The sequence below is a fragment of the Montipora capricornis genome, unplaced genomic scaffold (genome assembly GCF_036669925.1).
Source record: "Montipora capricornis isolate CH-2021 unplaced genomic scaffold, ASM3666992v2 scaffold_456, whole genome shotgun sequence".
Lineage (NCBI taxonomy): Eukaryota > Metazoa > Cnidaria > Anthozoa > Scleractinia > Acroporidae > Montipora > Montipora capricornis.
Window position 1 is genome coordinate 208,949 of NW_027180191.1, and position 20,000 is coordinate 228,948.

The 20,000-nt window shown below is 39.6% G+C and overlaps 1 protein-coding gene across 1 annotated transcript; it reads right to left on the reverse strand.

Moving 5' to 3' along the window:
- Positions 1–5,951: 5,951 nt before the first annotated feature.
- LOC138036072 (TNF receptor-associated factor 3-like) lies at positions 5,952–9,976 on the reverse strand. Its single transcript, XM_068882436.1, has 3 exons — positions 9,647–9,976; positions 8,906–9,061; positions 5,952–7,705 (listed from the first exon to the last, which is right to left on the reverse strand). Exons 1-3 carry the CDS (start codon positions 9,746–9,748, stop codon positions 6,671–6,673), a joined length of 1,293 nt encoding a protein of 430 aa, XP_068738537.1. The 5' UTR covers positions 9,749–9,976; the 3' UTR covers positions 5,952–6,670.
- Between the last annotated feature and the right edge of the window lie 10,024 nt (positions 9,977–20,000).

Here is a 20,000-nt window from a genome sequence, read left to right on the forward strand (position 1 = left end):
CACCAAAACAAATATTCCACTACTTATATAAAATCGGAAGCAAATTTCCATGGGTGGCGGGTGGCCTTGGAAGAAGTAAACTGCTATTGGAAACGCAACGTTTCTCATTTCCTAAAAAGTTCAGAAAACTTCCCAACGTAAACGTAGATACCTGAAATGTTCTAGTGAATCCTGAAGGTTTTTTAGCTGGTTTCCAGTCCCTAAAATTCATTTTTAGTCCTACTAAAATATGCCATGGTATGCCTCAAACGTTACATTTAGGGTTGTTGAATGGAGTGTTTTTGCGTAGAAATTGCCTTCCATTTATTCACGTCAATGGTTACCAAACAACTGAACTGGCATAGTATGTTATGCGTTGAAAATTTTCCTGTATCTGACCGACATATTCACGACCCGCAGGCGTCAGACCCAGGGGCAGTCAGTCGAGACGGGACGAGAATCGGGATTGGCGTTAAGTTTTCAAGTAAGGCGAGAAAAGCTCTTCTCGAATTATTTGAAAATTAACTTAACGCCAGTCCCGATTCTCATCCCGACTCGACTGACTGCCCCTGGGTCTCCGAGGATGCGCAGGAGTGTGACACAGGAAGAATGCGTGTTTCCCCGTTTCGTTGGTAACGGTTGTTGGGTAGAAAACTTGTCCGTTTTTGACATATATTCAGCGACCAAAGAATTTTCACATATTTCGCCTTCGGCTCGTGCTTCTCCGCACTTCTCTCGTGTTCTTAAAAATTCCCGTGTGGATATATAACTCAACAATGCACTCGGCGCGTTTTTTGTTTCTTTAACCAATATAGTTTTTTTACGATGACCCTAGCAATGCGTCTCTCACCTAATAGATCATAGGTGGTGAGAACCAATCAAAATGCGTGCATTATTGAGCTTATTATGTAATTGGTATTTATATATTTGAAGTGCGGGTTACAGACGAAAGAGAGATTTTGAAGTGATCCTCGAACTTATCTGGACAATTTATGCAATTGTCTTCTTTTTATAACCCACACTTCAAATATATATATTAATTGCATCGCCTCCTTTCACTGGAACACATGAATGCTAATGACTTCCTTCCAACTGAGTGGCTTCATAGCTCAGTTGGTGGAGCATTGCAATGGCATCGCAGAGGTCCTGGGTTCGAATCCCATTGGAGCCACCTGAATTTTTCAAGTGTCTATTAGGGCCGATTTACACGGTACGACTTTGTCGCATGTGACAACGGCTTACGACAGGCCCACGACATGATTTACGATTGTTGTGTACGTCAGAAAAAATGTCGTAGCATTTTAAAACATGTTTTAAAACGCTGCGACAATCGTAAGTCATGTCCTAGGCCTGTCATGAGCTTGTCGCATACGACAAAATCGTATCGTGTAAATCGGCCCTAAGAGAGAATTGATAAATAGATTGCTGAATTGCAAAGGTGTACAAGTTATGTAATAAAACTAAACAATAACATCTAAGAAAGAACTAATTTACATATATAATTATAATAAATGTCAGTTAAAATGTCTTGCGCTTGCTGGAATGAAAGTATCTCTGAACCGGTTTGTTTTAAAGGAAACTCTAAATGGTCTGCGTCGTCGTAATTCCATGAGTTGATCTCGGTTATCGAAAGGCAACAAGTGATATAGACAATCCAAAGGATTGGAGACAATGCTGTTAAAAAAATTTAAGCAAAGATCTTCTCTCCGGTCCTTTAGAGTTTTCAGTCCTGCCATCTGAAGCGCTTCTCTATAATGATTATCATAACCGTATATAATTTTCAAGGGTCTCTTTTGAACACGTTCAAACTTAAGCTCAAATAATTGGGGAGAGTATAATGGTAGACCTGACATCCATAAAGTAAGACGGCTTGAATACAAGCAACATAAAATTTTGCTAATTCTGATGATGGTACATTAGCTCGCTTTAACTGAGTTAAAAAGTAAAGGGACTTAACGGCCTTTTCAATCGTCTCAGAAACGTGATTGTTCCACTTAAGATTGTCTTGGAAATACACACCCAGTAATTTCACGACCCTAAAAGAGCTAACCTTAGAGCCATTAATTTCTATAAGTTCGTAGGAAGTGGGAGAGCGCACAAAGGAGACTCTTAGCTCATTACATTTTTTCGGGTGGAGTTTGACTGAGTTGAGTGTTGACCAGGTAGCTACTTCGTTTATCATAGACTGAGCATTGCTAGGACTATTCTTACTTATGATTTCATACACTGTCGTGTCATCTACATATTTTATACAGTCACTAGCTGATGGCACTTTCAAATCATTTATCATAACCAAGAATAGCCACGGTCCCAATTTTGTTCCCTGCGGTACTCCCGCTAGGACCGATCCCCACTCTGAGAGACAATAATGTGCAAGTTTGACTCTTTGTTTCCTATCTTAAAGTAAAGCTGTTATCCAATTAATGATGTAAGGGTTGATGTTGTAGGCCGAGAGTTTCGATAGCAAAAGGCTACGATCTATCAGATCGAAGGCTTTTCTATAGTCCAACGCAAAGATCCGCACGGTGTTCCCCGTTCCGTCTGTTGCTTGCGCCCAATTGTGCATCAGATTTATCAGTGCGTGCGCAATGGACGACCCTGGAATACACCCAAATTGATCGGGTCCCAGACGTTTCAGAACTGCTGGTTTCACATGTCCGTGGACGACGTAGTGCTAGGCAATTTTGGATAACGTTGGTGTCAATGAAATAGGTCTCAAGTCCTTCGCCGTATCCTCAACAATCTTTGTTTTAGGAAGAGGGGTGATGTTTGCACATTTCCAAATATCCGGTAAAGTCCCTTGACTAATAGAGGAATTGTGATGATACAACGAACGGGCTGAACGAGCTCGGGAGCGAAGTCACGCAAGACCCAGTTTGGGATATAATCTGGGCCCCAGCTTTGGAGGAGATGCCCGTACTAAGACCTTTGAGGGTTGCTTCCAGTGAAATAATGGGGGATTGCATTCAAACAAAAGAATACTAGAATGGCGGCCATTTTGGAAAAGGTGTATCCGACTTCATTTCCCAGAACAATTCTATCAAACACGCTTAATTAATTTTATCATGAATCTGTCACAAGCAGAGGCTGTTGCAGAGAGAATGGAACAGAGCCAGTCTGAATTAGAGCAGCCTCCAACACATGTCAGGCAGCTGTGGAAAGGGAAATTCCCACGAAGATCAGCAAGTTTATGTCCAAGAAAGCGAATCTCAGGTGCTGGTGAGTGAAAACAGGAGAACACCTCCTATAACATCCCAGCTACTACCAAGTATCATTGCCATCACCATTTAAGGACTGTACCTACTAATTCAAAAGTTTTCTTGCGCGCTTTATGAATATGCGGGAAGAGCAGATCTTAACAGGTGTTCCTGTAATCTAAATGGAAAATCGGACAGTTGGCAACTACGCATTTTCCAAATATAACTTATCAACAATATTTGTAAAAAGCTTTAAAATGCAAAACAATGTATGGCGTTCTTTTCCAAATATTTGTTTGTCCCCTCAAATTTTGAATCAGCATCCTTTTGCTTTCTCTTGGGACCATTGTAATCCCAAGAGAACTGGAAACAATGCATATGCAAACAAAGAGTGTTATGGCACTTTTCGAAGTGTCTATATATAGAAGGCATCGTTCTTCATCACGACAGATAATCCAATCTGGCGAGCAACAATTCAAACAGCAATACAGCGACGGAAGCCTTAAAAATATTGGTTCCTTCTGCAAGTATCGGAGCACAGATTGCGTAAAACAAAAGAAACAAAAGACAGCAAACAAAACAACTCGAAATAAAGGCCAATCCCAAATGACTAAAAATACAATGCTTTCCGGGACCTACAGAGAGACCCAAAATAATACCAAGGTGAGAAAAGTTACTGTTATCTAAAAAAACGAACAGCAGATTTGTTATAGTACGTAGATACCGATGGAATAATGATTTTCCTTCTTACGAAAAAAAAATGTATACATCCTCACCGCGGGCAGTGAAAACACGTGACGACATAGGTGTCGTCACGGTAACTAAGACAATTAGCCAATCAAACGCGAGCTTTCCCTTCATTGCAAGATACTCCTTTGCTATAATATAATTTTTCTCTACTACATCAACACTTTTATTGGCCATTTGATATTATCATGATTTGTTTTTCATTACTTTCATATCTTGTTTCATGTTACACAACATGTGTCTTTTAGGGTTGGTGACCATCTTTTCACCATTTCAATAATGAATAAAAAAGTTGTTTGATCTGGAAATTTCATCAATATCTTCGGGATACCAATTTTATCTTCTCGAGCTGATAGTTCCTCGCGAACAAGTGAGAGACTGCCATCACTCGTGGATAAAATTCGTATCCCCACGCTGCCAAGTGATAGCGGAGCTCCGCGAGAGCCTAAGACGCGCGCGCGCGGAACACCATAGTTAAGAAAATATGCGAGAATTATAGCCATGACGTCATCGACGGTCCGTCCGTCCGTACCTACGTCCACCCGTCCATGTATGCCAATGTGACCAGTATCATGCTAGTTTACAGCATACATCTTTGATATTGGACGTACAAGTTTTGATCAACTGACACCTGCCAAAACAAGGTATCCGCTGACCAGTGTCACGTGACCATATCGTGGGCTCGCTCAAGCTTAGATGTCACTGAAGTCAGCTGTTTTTTTTAAGTTGACCGCTGACCAGGTATTGGTTTTCGATTGGATTGCAGGCTCAACCTAGGCCAACTCATCTTAAGACAAGCGAAGTTTCATTTTTCGCGCGCTTTTTGTGGCTCGACGAGGCTAAACGACCATACTACGTCGACTATAGTTCAGCACAGTCAACGCTTTTCGTGTTCAGGTGCAAAACGGTTTGGAAAATGTTTTCTTTCTGCATTTTTCGCTGGTTTCAATCCAGTTTGACATATCATGATAACTGTGGTCCACACTGGCGGCTACCGTGAGTTATTCAAGTCAAGCATCGGAGGGATATCTTTAGAAGCTCTGATAAGGTTACATGATGCCTGGAGGACCTATGACTAAAACAGAAAGGAAAGGAGAGCGAAAGAGAACGACAAGGACAAAACAGAATACCAGTAATAGCTCATACTTAGTAGAAGAAGTTACTCCACAAATTCTTTGCTTGGGCACTAAACAGTTTGTTATTTTCAAGAAGTGGTTTAATCGGTTTTTCAATTTAATTTGTTCAGAAATGAAAATCGATTTTTTTTTTGTCAACTGGAATTAATTAACAATTATCTGTACTCTTTTGGGCATAAAGAAAAAGTGGACTTGTTTGTTTGCTTTGCTCTAAAATGCGAGCGAACAAGTGCTTTTTAATACTAATCCGTTTGCCCAACTGGTTTTCGATGTGCCTCGACAGCGACAAGAAAATTTTGCCCTTATGTTATAAACACGTAATCGCAATGAGTTCTCGTAAAATTAGGGGGAAATTTCACTAGCTTGTGTTTTCAAAAATTTTTGTAATGCACCTAAACGTTATTTCAGTGTTGGAGCGGATCTTGCTTGAAGTTCGTTCTCTCTTGGTTGCATTGCCGTATTTTGCCGATTCTTGTTGCAAGCCAACCTGGCGTGTTTCAATGAAATACATCAAAATGTGAATGATTTCGTTTTCATCCGCATGTGCCTAGGGAACCACGCCTTTTATTGTACGTCTTCGTGTTCAAGAAGCCTCCTTTCTTTCATTTAAACAACCTTCAAAGTTGCTCAGAACTTTCTTCCTTCTATTGTATGCATGCATTTTGATCGGCTATTTTTTGGAACATTATTGGCGCACTCGGATATCGTCTCGCGTGCCACGTTTGTGTTCTTACCACAATATATATAACTGAACAGGCCCACGCCAACATTGGAATCTGTTTGTTAAATATTATCAAAAGTAGGCTTTCTAACTCTATGAAGAGTGAATACCAAACTGTGTGACTTTTTCGTCAAATTTATGCAACTTAAATATTTTCTTAAATGGCTATTATTTCTTGTTTCTACTATACTGTAACCTTTATTTAAATAAACATGCAACATATATTTTAAATATCCTTTACCTATTATATCCACAAAGACAATAGCTTATTAAATACCGAGTTCTTAAATACTTCTACCACTCGACAACACGTCTGGCGTAGTTAGCTATTTTCTTAAATTGTTATATTTATCGCACTTGATTAAATTAATCAATTACAGCTCTTCCTGATTTCCAAGTATTTTTTGATCGTTGTCATTAAAACGTTTCGTTTCCATCAAAAAATTTACTTCATTTTTTTCCTTTCAGACACCCTCTGCTCATTCCTAAAATAGCTACTAGAATCTGACCCATAAAAAGAAACTACTTGTAAGTTTGGGCTGCTTAATCCAAGGCCGGCGTCTGCGCATGTTGCTTATATGTTGGAACATAATAGGACTATAAATCAGCCTACAATGGCCTGTTAATAACCTCATAGAGGTATCGACTATCAACATTGAAATTCGAAGCAGATAAAATATGCTTCATAAGGACCTTAGAGCTATGAGCTCCTCGGGTGCTTAATGCAATTGGGGTGTTGTCTTCAAAAGCTCCTCGTCCCTAATTCCTATTATTATTCTAGTCTATTAAATCGTTTGCATCCAAGGAGTTTTCAGTCGCCAAGCTTCATGTCGAGCTATGTTCACTATGCACCGATCTACGTCAAAATTATATGGTGCTCTGTTCTGTTCTTAGCTTGTCCATAAGTCGCCTTGAAGGTCCCTCATGTCAACATTAACTTTAACAAACATGGTATCATCCCTGACAAATCCACCCTGTCGGAGTTCTACGTGAGAGAGAAGTGTTGGACAGCCTGAGGCAATATTCATATCCGACGTTGGTTTATTAAAACTTGAGCTGTTAGGATCTGGACGAAAAGCATCACTGGCATCCTTGATCTTGTTCTGGTCCATAATTCTAAAATGGACCTTGTGGAGGAAAGGCCAGGGTAATAAGGCATCGTATTCACCACGCATGATGACAAAGAAGACCGACACGTGAGTTCCTTTGCCCATTCCATCACCATTGAGGTAAAGACGGGCACACACTTTGTAACCAAACCGCCCAACGTAGAACGGAGGGCTGTAAATGGAAATCTTCTTCCCAGAAACAGCTTCTTGGAATCTTAGATTGTACTGGTCGATTTTCCAAAGATAAACTCCATTATATGACGTTGCCTCAAGCATCTGAATCTGATGATTTTGTCCTGAAAGTTGAATTTCATGCAAAGCCAGCTGGTTCTCATTTCTTTCCATACGCCGTTCACAAGTAGTGTGATAATTTGACAAAGAACGTGGTCTCGTCCCGTTTTCTTTTGAAGTCAGTGTGATTTCCTTTACGAGCGCTAGCTCGCTTTGCAAATTGTTAACCCTTGTTTTGTGTTCCTTTACAGTGTTCAAAATTTCCTCAATCTGCGAAGAAACAACGGTTCCGTTTCCTTCATCCGCGGCGGCAGCATCAAAGGTACTGCGTAGTTTCTCTAAGTCGTTTATGTGCCCTGTGATTGAGCTCTCTATCAAGGATATTTTCGTTTGCTGAGTTTGGATATTGATTTTTGCCGCCACAAGCTCCTCGGTTTGATTTTGAAGTTGCAGCTCCAAGTTGTTCTTCTCTTTCTGCAAGTGGTCGATCTGTTCTTCAATTTGTACATACTTTCTTCGGTTTTCAATACTTGATTGATTCATCTTTTCAACGTGGATCTTTATAGTGGCTTTCAGGTGCTCACCCTGTTGACCAAAAAAAAAAACATTACATCAGACACCACTTAACATTATATAGAGGATAAAAAGCTGATGTAACCGGCTTTCGATAAGCTGTGTGGACGAGGAAGTGCAAAAGTCAATGTTTATTTAACATTGAGAGGGAGGCCTATGTCTGTGTACTGCGGAGTGTTGAATCCTTGAAGGCCTTCTCTGGAAACTCTACCATTATATTTGCGGTAACCTCACATCAAAGAGAATCTATAATTTGCATATATTTCGACAAGCGAAGAAGCTCTTAAGAGATTACTACAGTTACAAACTCCGCGTAACCCAAAAGCAAACTCGGACGGCCTGAAAAAAAAAATCAGGCTTAAAACTTGCATGATTAAAATTCGAGACCTCGTTAATAATGGCACAAGCAACGCTCATCTGTAAAATACAACGACTCATGCAAGATTTGTTCAATAGTTTAACGACAGTGTGCCGTTAATGGCAAATGGCACCCCACTAATTACCAGAAATGATGAAAATCCTGGTATGCTAGCAAGTTACTCCCTTTCAATACTTACCTGCTAGCCTAGGCTGACGGGAAAGAAATTAAGGTTCTTGATGTTGACAGTTTCGATGACTGTCAGCCGGCTATCTTTATTAACTAACAAGGTGACTTTTGTCGAACTTTTGATGTTAAATGTGACCTTACACAGCAAAACTGACACTTAATAGACGTTTTATAATATTCACCTTGTTAGTTTTGATAAAGGTCATAGCTGACGGTCATTGACAATGTCAACATTAAAAATCTTTTTCTTTTTGTTGGGGGTGGGGGGGGGGGAGTATTTTTTTTCATTTGCTACCCTCTTGAATTTCTTTAACAATGACCCTTAAATTGAATAGCTTTCCGTTAGCTTGGGTAAATAATTGATCACCTCAGCCTTCGCTGTTCTCTGCAAACCCTAATCATTACTGGTGGCGATTTCTATAACCAAGAATCCATGATCATTACCTGTGCAAATTTTTAAAAAAATTCAGTTTAATTACAGACGAGATCAGCGAGAAAACGTTGAAACCTCCTCAAGGAATTCTTCCGTTTTCACTCAAATATTTTATGATTTGATTTTAAGAAGCCTCGTCTTTCACACTGACAGTAATGCATCTTTCTTTTTTCTGAAAGTATTTTAAACTCCAAATAGCACTTGCTGTCTCGACTTATCAAAAGGCACTCACTTTGAATTCACAACCATGAATGAAAAACGGGCACGGTACTTCCGCGTGAGGACACTCCTTGGTCAAGTGGTCATCCAACATGTCACGTGGTATAGTCTCCTTTCCGCAGAGTAAATGACATTTTACGGGAAATTTCCGGCACAAACCAAAACGATCCTGCAGATAAACAGAAGACAATAACTTTTGTTTTCGGTTCTCTACTCAAAACGGTTGAAAATGAAACGATATCAAGATAAAATTAGGTAGTATTGAAAATTAGGTAGTAGCGAAAATATATATGGATGAAGGGGTAGTTTCTAAAGAAACTGTGGTGCTGCGTCGGTGGGGAAGTAGTATACAAAAATTTGGTTTATCAACGGAGTTGATAATGTAAATTGACCACCGTACAGAGATTCTAAAAGCTAGACAAAGACAAAGACAAAGCTTTTAGAATCTCTGTACGGTGGTCAATTTACATTATCAACTCCGTTGATAAACCAAACTTTTGTAGCGAAAATATATGTTTGTCTATTCAGAGACAATACAACGGCAACGGGAAACGACTTAATTGAAAGAGGAAAAAAGAGGTTCACTTATTAATCCTATGAGAGGATATGTTTCAGGTATGGATGTAACACGAGTCAACGTTTAACTGAGCTAAAACATCAAGGTTCAATTCGATAGTTTTCTTTTAAATAATGATGAGCAAATATGACTTGCTCTTTAAAACTACGTTGTAGCTCAATATTCCTTCTCCCATACCTTCAAGTTTCTTTGACACACTTTTCCTCCGCAATATAGACAGATCACGGCCCTGTTAATACAAGCATTTGATGCGTGCTCTTCGAAACCTCTTCGTTCCATTGTCTCACCACAGGCAGGGCACTGTACGTCACCATATTGACAGCTTGTCTCATGGGCCTGCTCGATAAAACAGTAAAAAGGAGGTCAGAATTATTGTAGAAAATTAAGGATTGAAAACTACGGCATGTTTTGAGTTTTCAAGGCCGGTAACCGTAAGTGTCTCCTATCTTATTAATAATTGGAGAACGAGAAAAACTTTGACCATTCTCCGTGACCTCTTATACGGTAACTGACTAATGATTACTCTTATATTTATGAGGGAATGCACCTTTGTAGTCTTTGGACTTTGTATGGGGCTAATTAGAGTTCAAAAGAGATCGGTCTCAGTTCGCTTAAATGTTGTTAAATAATTTATCTATGGACGCGTTGAACTGAAGGAAACAGGAGTCTGCCATTAGTAGTGGAAACGGGTCGTAAACTGGCTGTTAATTCGTCGACAGTGAAAATGTCTCTTGGCTTCATGTGAGTATTGCCTGATAAAGTTGCGTGAGGTTCAAAGAACGACTCTTGTGAGTGACTGGCGTCTCGACCACCTGAGCGCAGTCACGAGTCTTGTGGACCTTTGAAGATGACTTTTGCTCAGATTGTGGAACATTGTATGCAAACGTTCTGCATGATAAATGTTACGCAGTGTATCCCTGTCAACTTCCTCGTCACTTGTATCCACAAATAGTACTAAATGCCACCCATTAGAAACATAATCAGCAAAGAGAGTCCCAACCAAAAAAAATATATATATATACCGTTAATGCTATGTCGTTGTAATTAGGTAGTTGGCCATGTTAGAAAAACTTTGTGATGTGTCTAAAAATTAGCGTACACCAAAATGGTTGCATTTGCCTTTGTGGACGGATATAAGTGACTCCAATCATTTCTGGATTAAAACCATTTACAACAATATGCAAGAATAGCTGATGGGACTCAGTAAAAGAGGATGTTTAAACGAAACTATTTACCTTAAAATCTCGGAATTCTCCTTTCCAATCGCAATTTCGATCTTTGTAATGGCAACGACACTGGAGATCGAGTATTTCCCTTTCGCAGCATTTATCGCGGAAGGATTCGTCTTTTGAAATCTGGTTGCCATCCACGGGACATTGGAGCGGATTTTTCTGGCTGGTAGAAGAAAAAAAACGGAAGTAAATAATCTGCGTTTAATTAATCGAGCATCAATATTGTGGGAAGGTTTTCAGCAATGTTTTCGAAACTGAATAGTTTCTTTTCGCTAAAACGCCAAGTATTCCCCCGGTTCGGTTTCACTTGTTCGCCATTTTACATCATGATTTACACAGTGGATATTTCATGATTGATCTAGGGGTTGGGTTGGCTTGGAGAGTTTCGTGGAAATGGTCATCTCTCACATATTCTTTTTTTAACTCAATTCCATTGCTCACTTCTTTTAACTTTGTTCGTTGCAAAACATGGAATTCGGTAATACTGGAAAGCATTCAAACTACTGTTCAAACCGTAGTCCTCTTTCATAGAAGATACTGTGGAAGAAACAGTCCCTATGAATATACCAACGTCACTCTAAAAGAGCTGCTGGAGCTAGAGCGCGTGAAAATTTGAGCCCATTGAATGCTCCTCATTTAATATCACAGGGGCACCCAACGTCAATTTTCGAAAATTATCTGTTCTGTAGATGATTTGAGATGTAGAATTTTCGGAATATTTGTTGTACATTTTCTTACGCTGCCTGCCTGTCCTAGGATTTTCGAACATCTAAAAAATGATACACTGTGCCCATTTTTAACGGATTTTTACCATAAAAGGCCACCTAGAATTTTCGGGAGCCCTTTTTCTGGCTGAAATTTTCGAAGAGGTAAGTTTTAATCCCTATAATTTTCGAATCACAAGACTTTCAGCTAGGAAATCCGAACAGATAAAAAATTTTTGGGGCATAAAAATATGCCTATATATATATACCGTTTAAATACCAAAATAAGTTTAACAATGCTATGTTTAAGTGTTATTGAGCTATATTCTCGTTGGATGCCCCTGATATCAGCACATTAACCTGTCAAAAAGAGCCTTATGCAAACTTTCAGTCTCGATATCTAAAGGAAAGGCAACATAATCCATTTTGAATGAATAAAAGAAATCGGTGTATAGTCATCCAACCAGCGAAAAAACTCATGATTGTAGGACCAAGGAAAGCTGACCGTCGTCCAAACGATGACATCATGATCGTGGCGCCTTTCCGGCCTTTCCTTGCGACTAAGTATTAATGGCCGAAGATACTGCCTACACTGAACAAGGTTACCTACCTTAAAAGGGATTCCAAACATAATTTGCAGAATCTATGTCCACAAGACGTTTGCCACGGTTCGTTAAAAACAGTCTTGCAAATTGGACATCTAAGCCTTTCATCTGGTTCATTGACAAAGTTAACCATAGTAGTGTATATATCCTGCACAAACGTTTGAGACCGATCGTCTTTTAATCATTTTGACAATCACCCGTTTAATTTATCTTGTTAAAAGGGTTTTCCCCCATATTTTAATTAAGAATCATGGTTCTTTTTTTAGATCGCCGTCGGAACTTTGAAATGAAATAATATGCATAAATTAAGTTGTCAAAAAAACATGTACGATCCAGCAAAAGAGAACAGCAAAGGCCAAAGAAAGAAAAAAAAAACACGAAATGGCTTTAAGCTGTCCACGCGATGAATTTAAACAAATTGCGAAGTAAAGTTTAAAAAATGCTAATAATGTTCCATTACTTCCGGTTCCGATTTCGATTCGATTCCGCTCTAAGCCAAAATCCTTTGAGAAACATTTCTAGGCTCCTTGCATTGTTTAAAGACTGTCTGAAGAGATTTTTTCACCATACATAATTTTATGTGTTCGGATATCTTATAGCTGAAAATTGAAGTGTCCGAAAATTTTAGGGAATGATATCTTTATTTCAGAAATTGCTAGCTGAACGTTTACCTTCTAACAACTTCCAACCGAATCAATTGCACATCCGGAACTGCTAGGTGACCTTTTCAACTGCCAAAAATTGCAAAAAACATCCCTTCTGAAAACTTTTCCCTGGTTGCGAGTCTTTTAGGTGATGTTTTAGTAAAGAAATCTGTACTGAGCTGTTTGGAACATAGAACTGACTACCTCGAACACATATTTCACGGAAGATTATCGTTGGATGTCCCTGTTGGTTAAGGCAACCGTCAGTTAAACGTTTCCTATAATGATGCTCAGTGAATTGAATTTTTCTGTGCAGAATTTGTCATAGTAGCACTTGACTGGGGAAATATTGTCACGAGACGAAAGCCAATTACATTCAACAACACCCCTGTATCACTTGTTCTGGATAGCTGTACTGCGGAGGATGCTGTACTAGTTCAAGCAGTGCAGGGCAGTTCCTCTAAATATCAACACCATACGCTGAATATAGAAGAAAAAATACCCTTCATCCTGACCTCACAATATGGTATCACCCGGAAACCGGAAACCGGAAACCGGAACAGTCGTCGGCAGATTCGATATGCTGTGACAGACGTAATCTGTTTCAACCAATCAATTCCATTCTAGCACACATGTACTAGGCAAATGCAACAATCGTCGCTCTTCTCAATTTGTTGCATGTGTCGCACTTTAATACATGTAACCTCGTTGTAATTTGTACCTGCTGCACTTTGCAACCGCTGTCCATCGCAGTTCTCAATGCTGAACAAGCGATTAGTCATTTCTAAGGGAGACGTATTTCGCGTCCTCTCCACAAACAGAGGTGAAATACCTGACTTGTCCCCAGTAATATGCATCTCCTAGACGCAAGGCAAGGGGAAAACGAGCGGAAGATGCGCCCAGATGAGAATGGGAAGGGAAGAAGAAAACAGACATCTCTCCTCTTTCTCTTTCTCCTTCTCATAATACCCCTCGTCAATGGCGCGTATTAGAAACGACTGGGGACGAGTCACGTGAAATACGACTACCCTAAAAACGAATGCGTGGGAGGCTACACTTTTAAGTGCCTATAAAATAAAAATAATTGGAGATGTTTGAAAAACGTTTTGAAAAAAAGAAACATGGTGTTTGCATTTTTAAAATATCTATCGTTCAGGAGATATTAAAAGTTTTGTGTGAAACCTGATGACCTCTTCAGTGGTTTCAAAGGAAAACAAATCACATAACATGGAAAATCCTCAGAAATATTAAAGCAGTTCTGTTCAAATGTCCATCAACCAATGCATAAAATAACATCCAACGTGCAGTTGCCATAGCAACAGCCTTGCTTCCGGATTAAGTTTGTGCAGAACTGAGATCTGCATTTGGTGTTCAGGATACAGCACTCTCCTGATTGCTAATAACTTGACTGGCAGAACTCAACAAGTATCAATAGATTGCATAATCCCCAGGAAATTTACATTAGACTATGAAGTACCTCAGAGTTCGTGTCTTGGGCTTTTGCCGTTTATTGCTTATGATAGCAAGACATTTGAAATTGTAGAGAAACATTTGTTGGTTATGCAGACGACAGTCAGCTCTATTTGGCTTCTGCCCTGATTCTAGTGTTAATCAAGACGTCGTCTTGACCAAGATGGAAAATTGCATTGATGACATTCGTAATTGGATGGTGAATGATAAATTGAAACTAAATGATGATAAGACCGTATTCTTGATCACTGGTACATTGCAACAACTTGCTAAAGTCTATCACTAGTCTTCGTGCCGGGAAATCAGTTATCACTCCTGTGGCAACTGCAAGGAACTTGGGGTCATGGATTGATTGAGATGACGATGGTATCTCATGTCACCAAAACATGCAACCCTGCCTTTTATTTTTTTTACAATATGAGACGAATAAGAAAATATTTCTCTGAAGAATGTACTAAGACTTTAGTTCATGCCTTTATTTCAGGTAGAATGGATTACTGCAATAGTGTATTATATGGCCTCCCAGAATATCAAATCAAGAAATTACAGCGTGTACAGTATATGAGTGCTAGGGTATTATGCAATGAAACTAAATATTGTCGTATTACTCCTTTCAGTGGTAGACTTACATTGGCTTCCTATTAAGTTTAGAATTGAATTTAAATTTCTTTGGAATACTAACTGGAGATCGGCCGCTTTGTCTGTGAATAAACTAAAGAAGAGTAATGTATATCTCTTCGTATTTGATTTCGTTTATATTATTAGTTTGGTTGCTTAACTTTTCCCCTAACCCCAAAATATTTTTTTTCGCTAAAATGAATCTTCGCACCTGTTGGAAACGCATTGTGGCCAGTTTTCCATTTTTCTAACAAATCCTGCCATTTTATAGGCTTCGAAAGTTGCGAAAATCGAAGCATCTTTTGTTCGCGACCGAGTCAGATTTACATTGCATTAACTCTTTGTAAATATGCATGCAAAGTAGATTGTGAGGTCAAATCAGGAATAGACATACTCCCCTTCTGACTCAGTTGTGAAAAAAAGATGCTTGGATTTTCGCAACTTTCGAAGCCTATAAAATGGCAAGATTTGTTAGAAAAAGGAAAAAATGGCCGCAATGCGTCTCGAACAGGTGCAAAGATTCATTTTAGCGAAAGAAAAATTTGGGGTTAGGGGCACTTTAAGGTCTCGTTTCTAATATTGTTTTTGCCTTTGGATTCCTGTACTAGCCCAGGTTCAAGACTTGATGAGGGCACAAACCATACCCTATTTCAGACCAAAATGGTTAAAACTGTTACCCTATTTCAAACTAAAACGTCTAAAATACCATACTCTTTAATTTGGGCCGCGCATACCTATATAGCCCATACAAGGGAGTAAAATTTCACATTACTTGCAACACTTTCAATGTTATTTACATGATTCAGTGTTTTTTATGTAGTCTTCCAGAGAAACCAAGCGTCGGCGTAAAGACCGTTTTAATGAACACAGAATCCCTATAATCAATCACAATAGTAGTTATCCAGACGGCAGTCTCCGAGAACTCTCTTCGCAACACTTATCATTGAGTGGTAATGGTAATGGTAATGAATTAATATAGCGCATTTTCTATTGACATATTCAAATGCACTTTACAAGCAAGTAATCTATGGGTGAGATCGGACATTTGCATATACAGGCGCCGCTGGCAGCCCGCTATCAGTCCATTAGCGATCTCACCCAGCCTGAAATGAGGCCTGACCACAACACCAGGAGCTCCATGCTCTACTCTTTACGAACAGTGTGTGGGTTTTTACGTCCCAATGGCTTGTGAAGAATGAAGAGTTATGGGACGCGGCCTACGGTTTATAGTCTGTATCCGGGAAGACTTGAAAGTCTAACCATTTGCGGATGTAATCACAAAGGCAGCACTTTCTCCTTAGTTATTTGAAGACCTTGAGTGTTGGTCCCATCGGAGTCGAACTCACGATCTCCTGCATGACAACCCGGTGCTTAACCAACTGAGCTACAGTCATACGTTACTCATTTGTATCGAAAAACTCATCTATCAACGTAACTCTTTAAGGAAAGCTCAGGCGGCCATCTCATTCAGAAAACTATAGAACTTCTGAATTTTGACATCCAACACGAAGTGTCCCTTTAGTTATAAGTCTAAGTATTTGCTATCTATTTTCAACAATAAGGCAAAGGAAAAGGTTAGCGTTCTTTTTTTCTTTGGGTAAATGCAGCAGTTAATCTTTACTTAAGCAGCATTTGGGGGACACTTTGTGACGTAAATTAGCTGTATTCTGAGACGCGGTTGACGTAGAAGTTGAGGCGAAGAGCAAGGGGACACTTCATGATGCTTATTGAAATCCATATGCATCTAATTAGGGATATTTTTTAAACATAGTTTGCAAACTGAATAAAAATCCGGCAGCTGGAAATCAGTAATTTCTGGTTCCAAGTGCTCAAGAAGATGATGTTACAGCATTGGCCGAGTCGGAAAATACCATAATGCTTTTTGTTTGTCCTCCCAAATTTTGCATAAGATCTGTTTCCTGTTTCTCTTTGGACTTGCAATGGTCCCAAGAGGAGACAAAAACTATGCTTATTCAAACTTTGGAGGAAAAAACAAAGAGTGTTGTGATATTCTCCGCCTTGGCCAATTTAGCGCTATGTATTTGAGGTCTCACAAGAGGTTTTCTTCAATTCTGTGGAATTGATATCGTTCAGAAACAGATGACTCGTTTAAGGAAGTAAAAGGTCTGAAAGAAGCAAGAGAAAGGGAGATGTATTTGAAACAGCAACTGCAGAATACCCACCTATCAATTGCATGTTATTTCAATAACATGTAAGTTGCTTTTGCAGTACTTTATTTACTTAAGGTGATTAACTTGTTTTGCACCGCGCATCTCATACTGCACACAACATTGCGACTTCGAAGATGGCGGCTCTTCGCCCTGGCCATCTGAAGAGAGGCAACAAAGGCCGCTTTTGATATTCAAGAGCTTTCAAGTGGAATCATGATAATTTTTCTCGCCAGCTCCGAAGTCGCATTGTTATGCGCAGTATGAGATGCGCGGTGCAAAACAAGGGAATCACCTTAAATAAATAAAGTACTGCAAAAGCACCTTACATTTAGACACTGGTTATTGAAATAACATGCAATTAACAGTTGGGTATTCTGTAGTTGCTATTTCAAATATATCTCCTATCTTTGCGAGATGTTTTCAAAATTTTATGCCCTACGATAACAATACCACTTATCTCTGTGATGTAATAAGTGATCCGTCCCTTACCTGAGGCTGATGATGTTGAGGGAAAAGGATTAACTTGTGGCCTCACAAACTGTAGTTCTCTTTAGTGTTGCAAACAAATTTATAAAAACGAAACAAAACTAAGTCAAGTTCACTTTATAAATGTCTACAGTTTCGGCAAAATTTCAGTTAGAATTTTGTTGCCGCTTGTACTACAGCAAAAAGCCCGCCTAAGCTCAATAAATGATGATGATAAGATATGTGGTGTTATCCAAAACTTAATCTCCTTGCTGATCTCATCAGTTATCCCTACAAAAGAACTGAAAAAATGAGACCTGCATACCTTTTCCCAATTTGTGGCGATATTATGTCCACAATTCGAGCAAAACCTGCCAGTGTCTTCACATTGAGCAAAACACACTGCTTCGTCCGAACAAGGTGGCGGGAGGACAACTACCCAAGATACATTTCTAGATAGCTCGATCGAGTCCCTTGCGACTTTATTCGGATTCGCAGGGAGCTTTTAGAATTCTGAGTGAAGTTTAAGAATTCTGCGTGGGCTTTTTCAATTCGGAGTGAGTTTTTAGAATTCGGAGTGAGGTTCAACAATTCAGAGTGAGGTTTAGAATTGCATGGGAGTGTAGTTTGGAATTCGGAGTGCACTTGTGGGCCACCTTAGGACTATCCGTGACTAATGTAAATTACGAGTAGTCCATAAAATTGTTGAAGAAACGTTACGACATCGTCAATGTTCATTATACTAGTCTTATGTATTTACCTGCCTCCTCAAGCAAAAAATCAGCCCTTAAGAACTATGATCTCATTGAAAAACACCTTAGATCATGAGAAGCTCTTGGACAGAATATTAAGAGTAAAATTCTAGTGTCCCTGATAATGGCTAGTAAGTTACCCAAAGATGTTCTCATCCACCTGACTGACCAGAAAAAGGGTGGTGACGAAAGGACCGTGCATCTACTCAGAGATCAGTTGCATAAGTACATTAGTAACAAGGAAAATGCAGATAGGCAAAGTTCTGACAAAGTTGATTACAAAGGCTCGGTTCGAAACACGTGGTCTACCGACATATCAGGTCAACCAGTTTGATTCTAATACTACTACTGGTGCATTACTGTGTGAAACCAAACTACCGCAGAATCTCATTGGAGGAAAGAAAATGATTTGCATTTATTGCAGTGGACAGCACTGGAGTGATGAGTGCAAAGAGTTCCCTACTGTGACAGCTAGGAAAGAAGAGATCAAGGGAAACTGTTTTATTTGTCACAAACAAGGTCACCAACACAAAAATTGTACAGTGAAGAAGGCGTGTGTTTATTGCAAACAAAGAAATCTTCACCACAGAAGTCTCAGCATCAAGCAGTTTCCAGTTGAGAAGTCCTTAGAAATAGCTCATTCTGTTACTGGACCCTTATCTGCTACTGTTGCTACAGAACATACCTTGCTGTCCACTGATGAGCAAGTACTGATGCAAACTGCCACCGTTGTAGTGCAAAATTTGCAAAGATCAAGAAAAGTGACCACCGGATAGCCTCTAGACACAGGCAGCCAAAGGACCTTCATCACCAACGAGCTAGCAGAAAAACTCCAGTTGCCAATCACAGGATCAGAAACACTGACAGTGTACACATTCAGTTCATCAAAACCCAGAGAGGTTCACACTCCGGTCACAGACATTCCGCTGTTAACAAAGAATGGATAATCTCTGCATTTAAGAGTCAATGTTGTACCCAAGATGACTGGTGACCTACAACGAGCACACTTCAACCCAGAGAAATTCATTCACTTACTTAAGGACATTCCTCTTGCCGATTCATTACCCTCAAATAAAGAAACTGCCAACATAGAAATGTTGCTAGGAAATAATTATTACTGTGATATGTTCTCTGGTCACATCTCAATGAAAGCAGTCAGTCCGAGATTAAACCTCACGGAATCCAAGTTGGGATGGATCTTAACAGGGCGAGTGAAGTGTCAGGATGACAAACCAGACAGCTCCATCTCAATGCTGACCTACACATCCAGTCCTATCAGTATACATATGAGTACTCAGTCAGATCACCAGCAATCATTAGCTGAACAAAAGACACACCTTGAAGAGTTTTGGAAACTTGAGACCCTGGGCATCAGAGAACCTGTACAAGAAAATGAAGATGACAAAGCTCTGCAAAAATTTAATGAAACGATCCACTTTGAAGACGGACTTTACCAGGGAATCTGGAATTAGAAAGAAGAGTCTCCATCATTACCTACCAATTATGAACTGGCAGTGGGAAGGTTGAGATCCCAAGTCAACAGATTGTCACGAAATGACGAACATCTCCAGAAGTAAGATGCCGTAATCCAGGACCAAGTGCAGAAGGGAATGGTGGAAGCCGTCCCAGATGAAGATTGTACAAACACCTTGAAACACTACATTCGACACCTTTAAGTACTGCATTACCAGAAATTTAAGACAAAATGGCGGACGCCCAGACTCGACCCAGACCTTCCACTCTCTAAGAATGGCTGCCGATCGTTATAGAGAAATGTATGGAGAAAATTGAAGGAGTGGAAATTTCAGATCTAAAGTGGCATACAGGACATTTGCCGACCTCTAAATGTAAAGTGTACGTACCATATCAT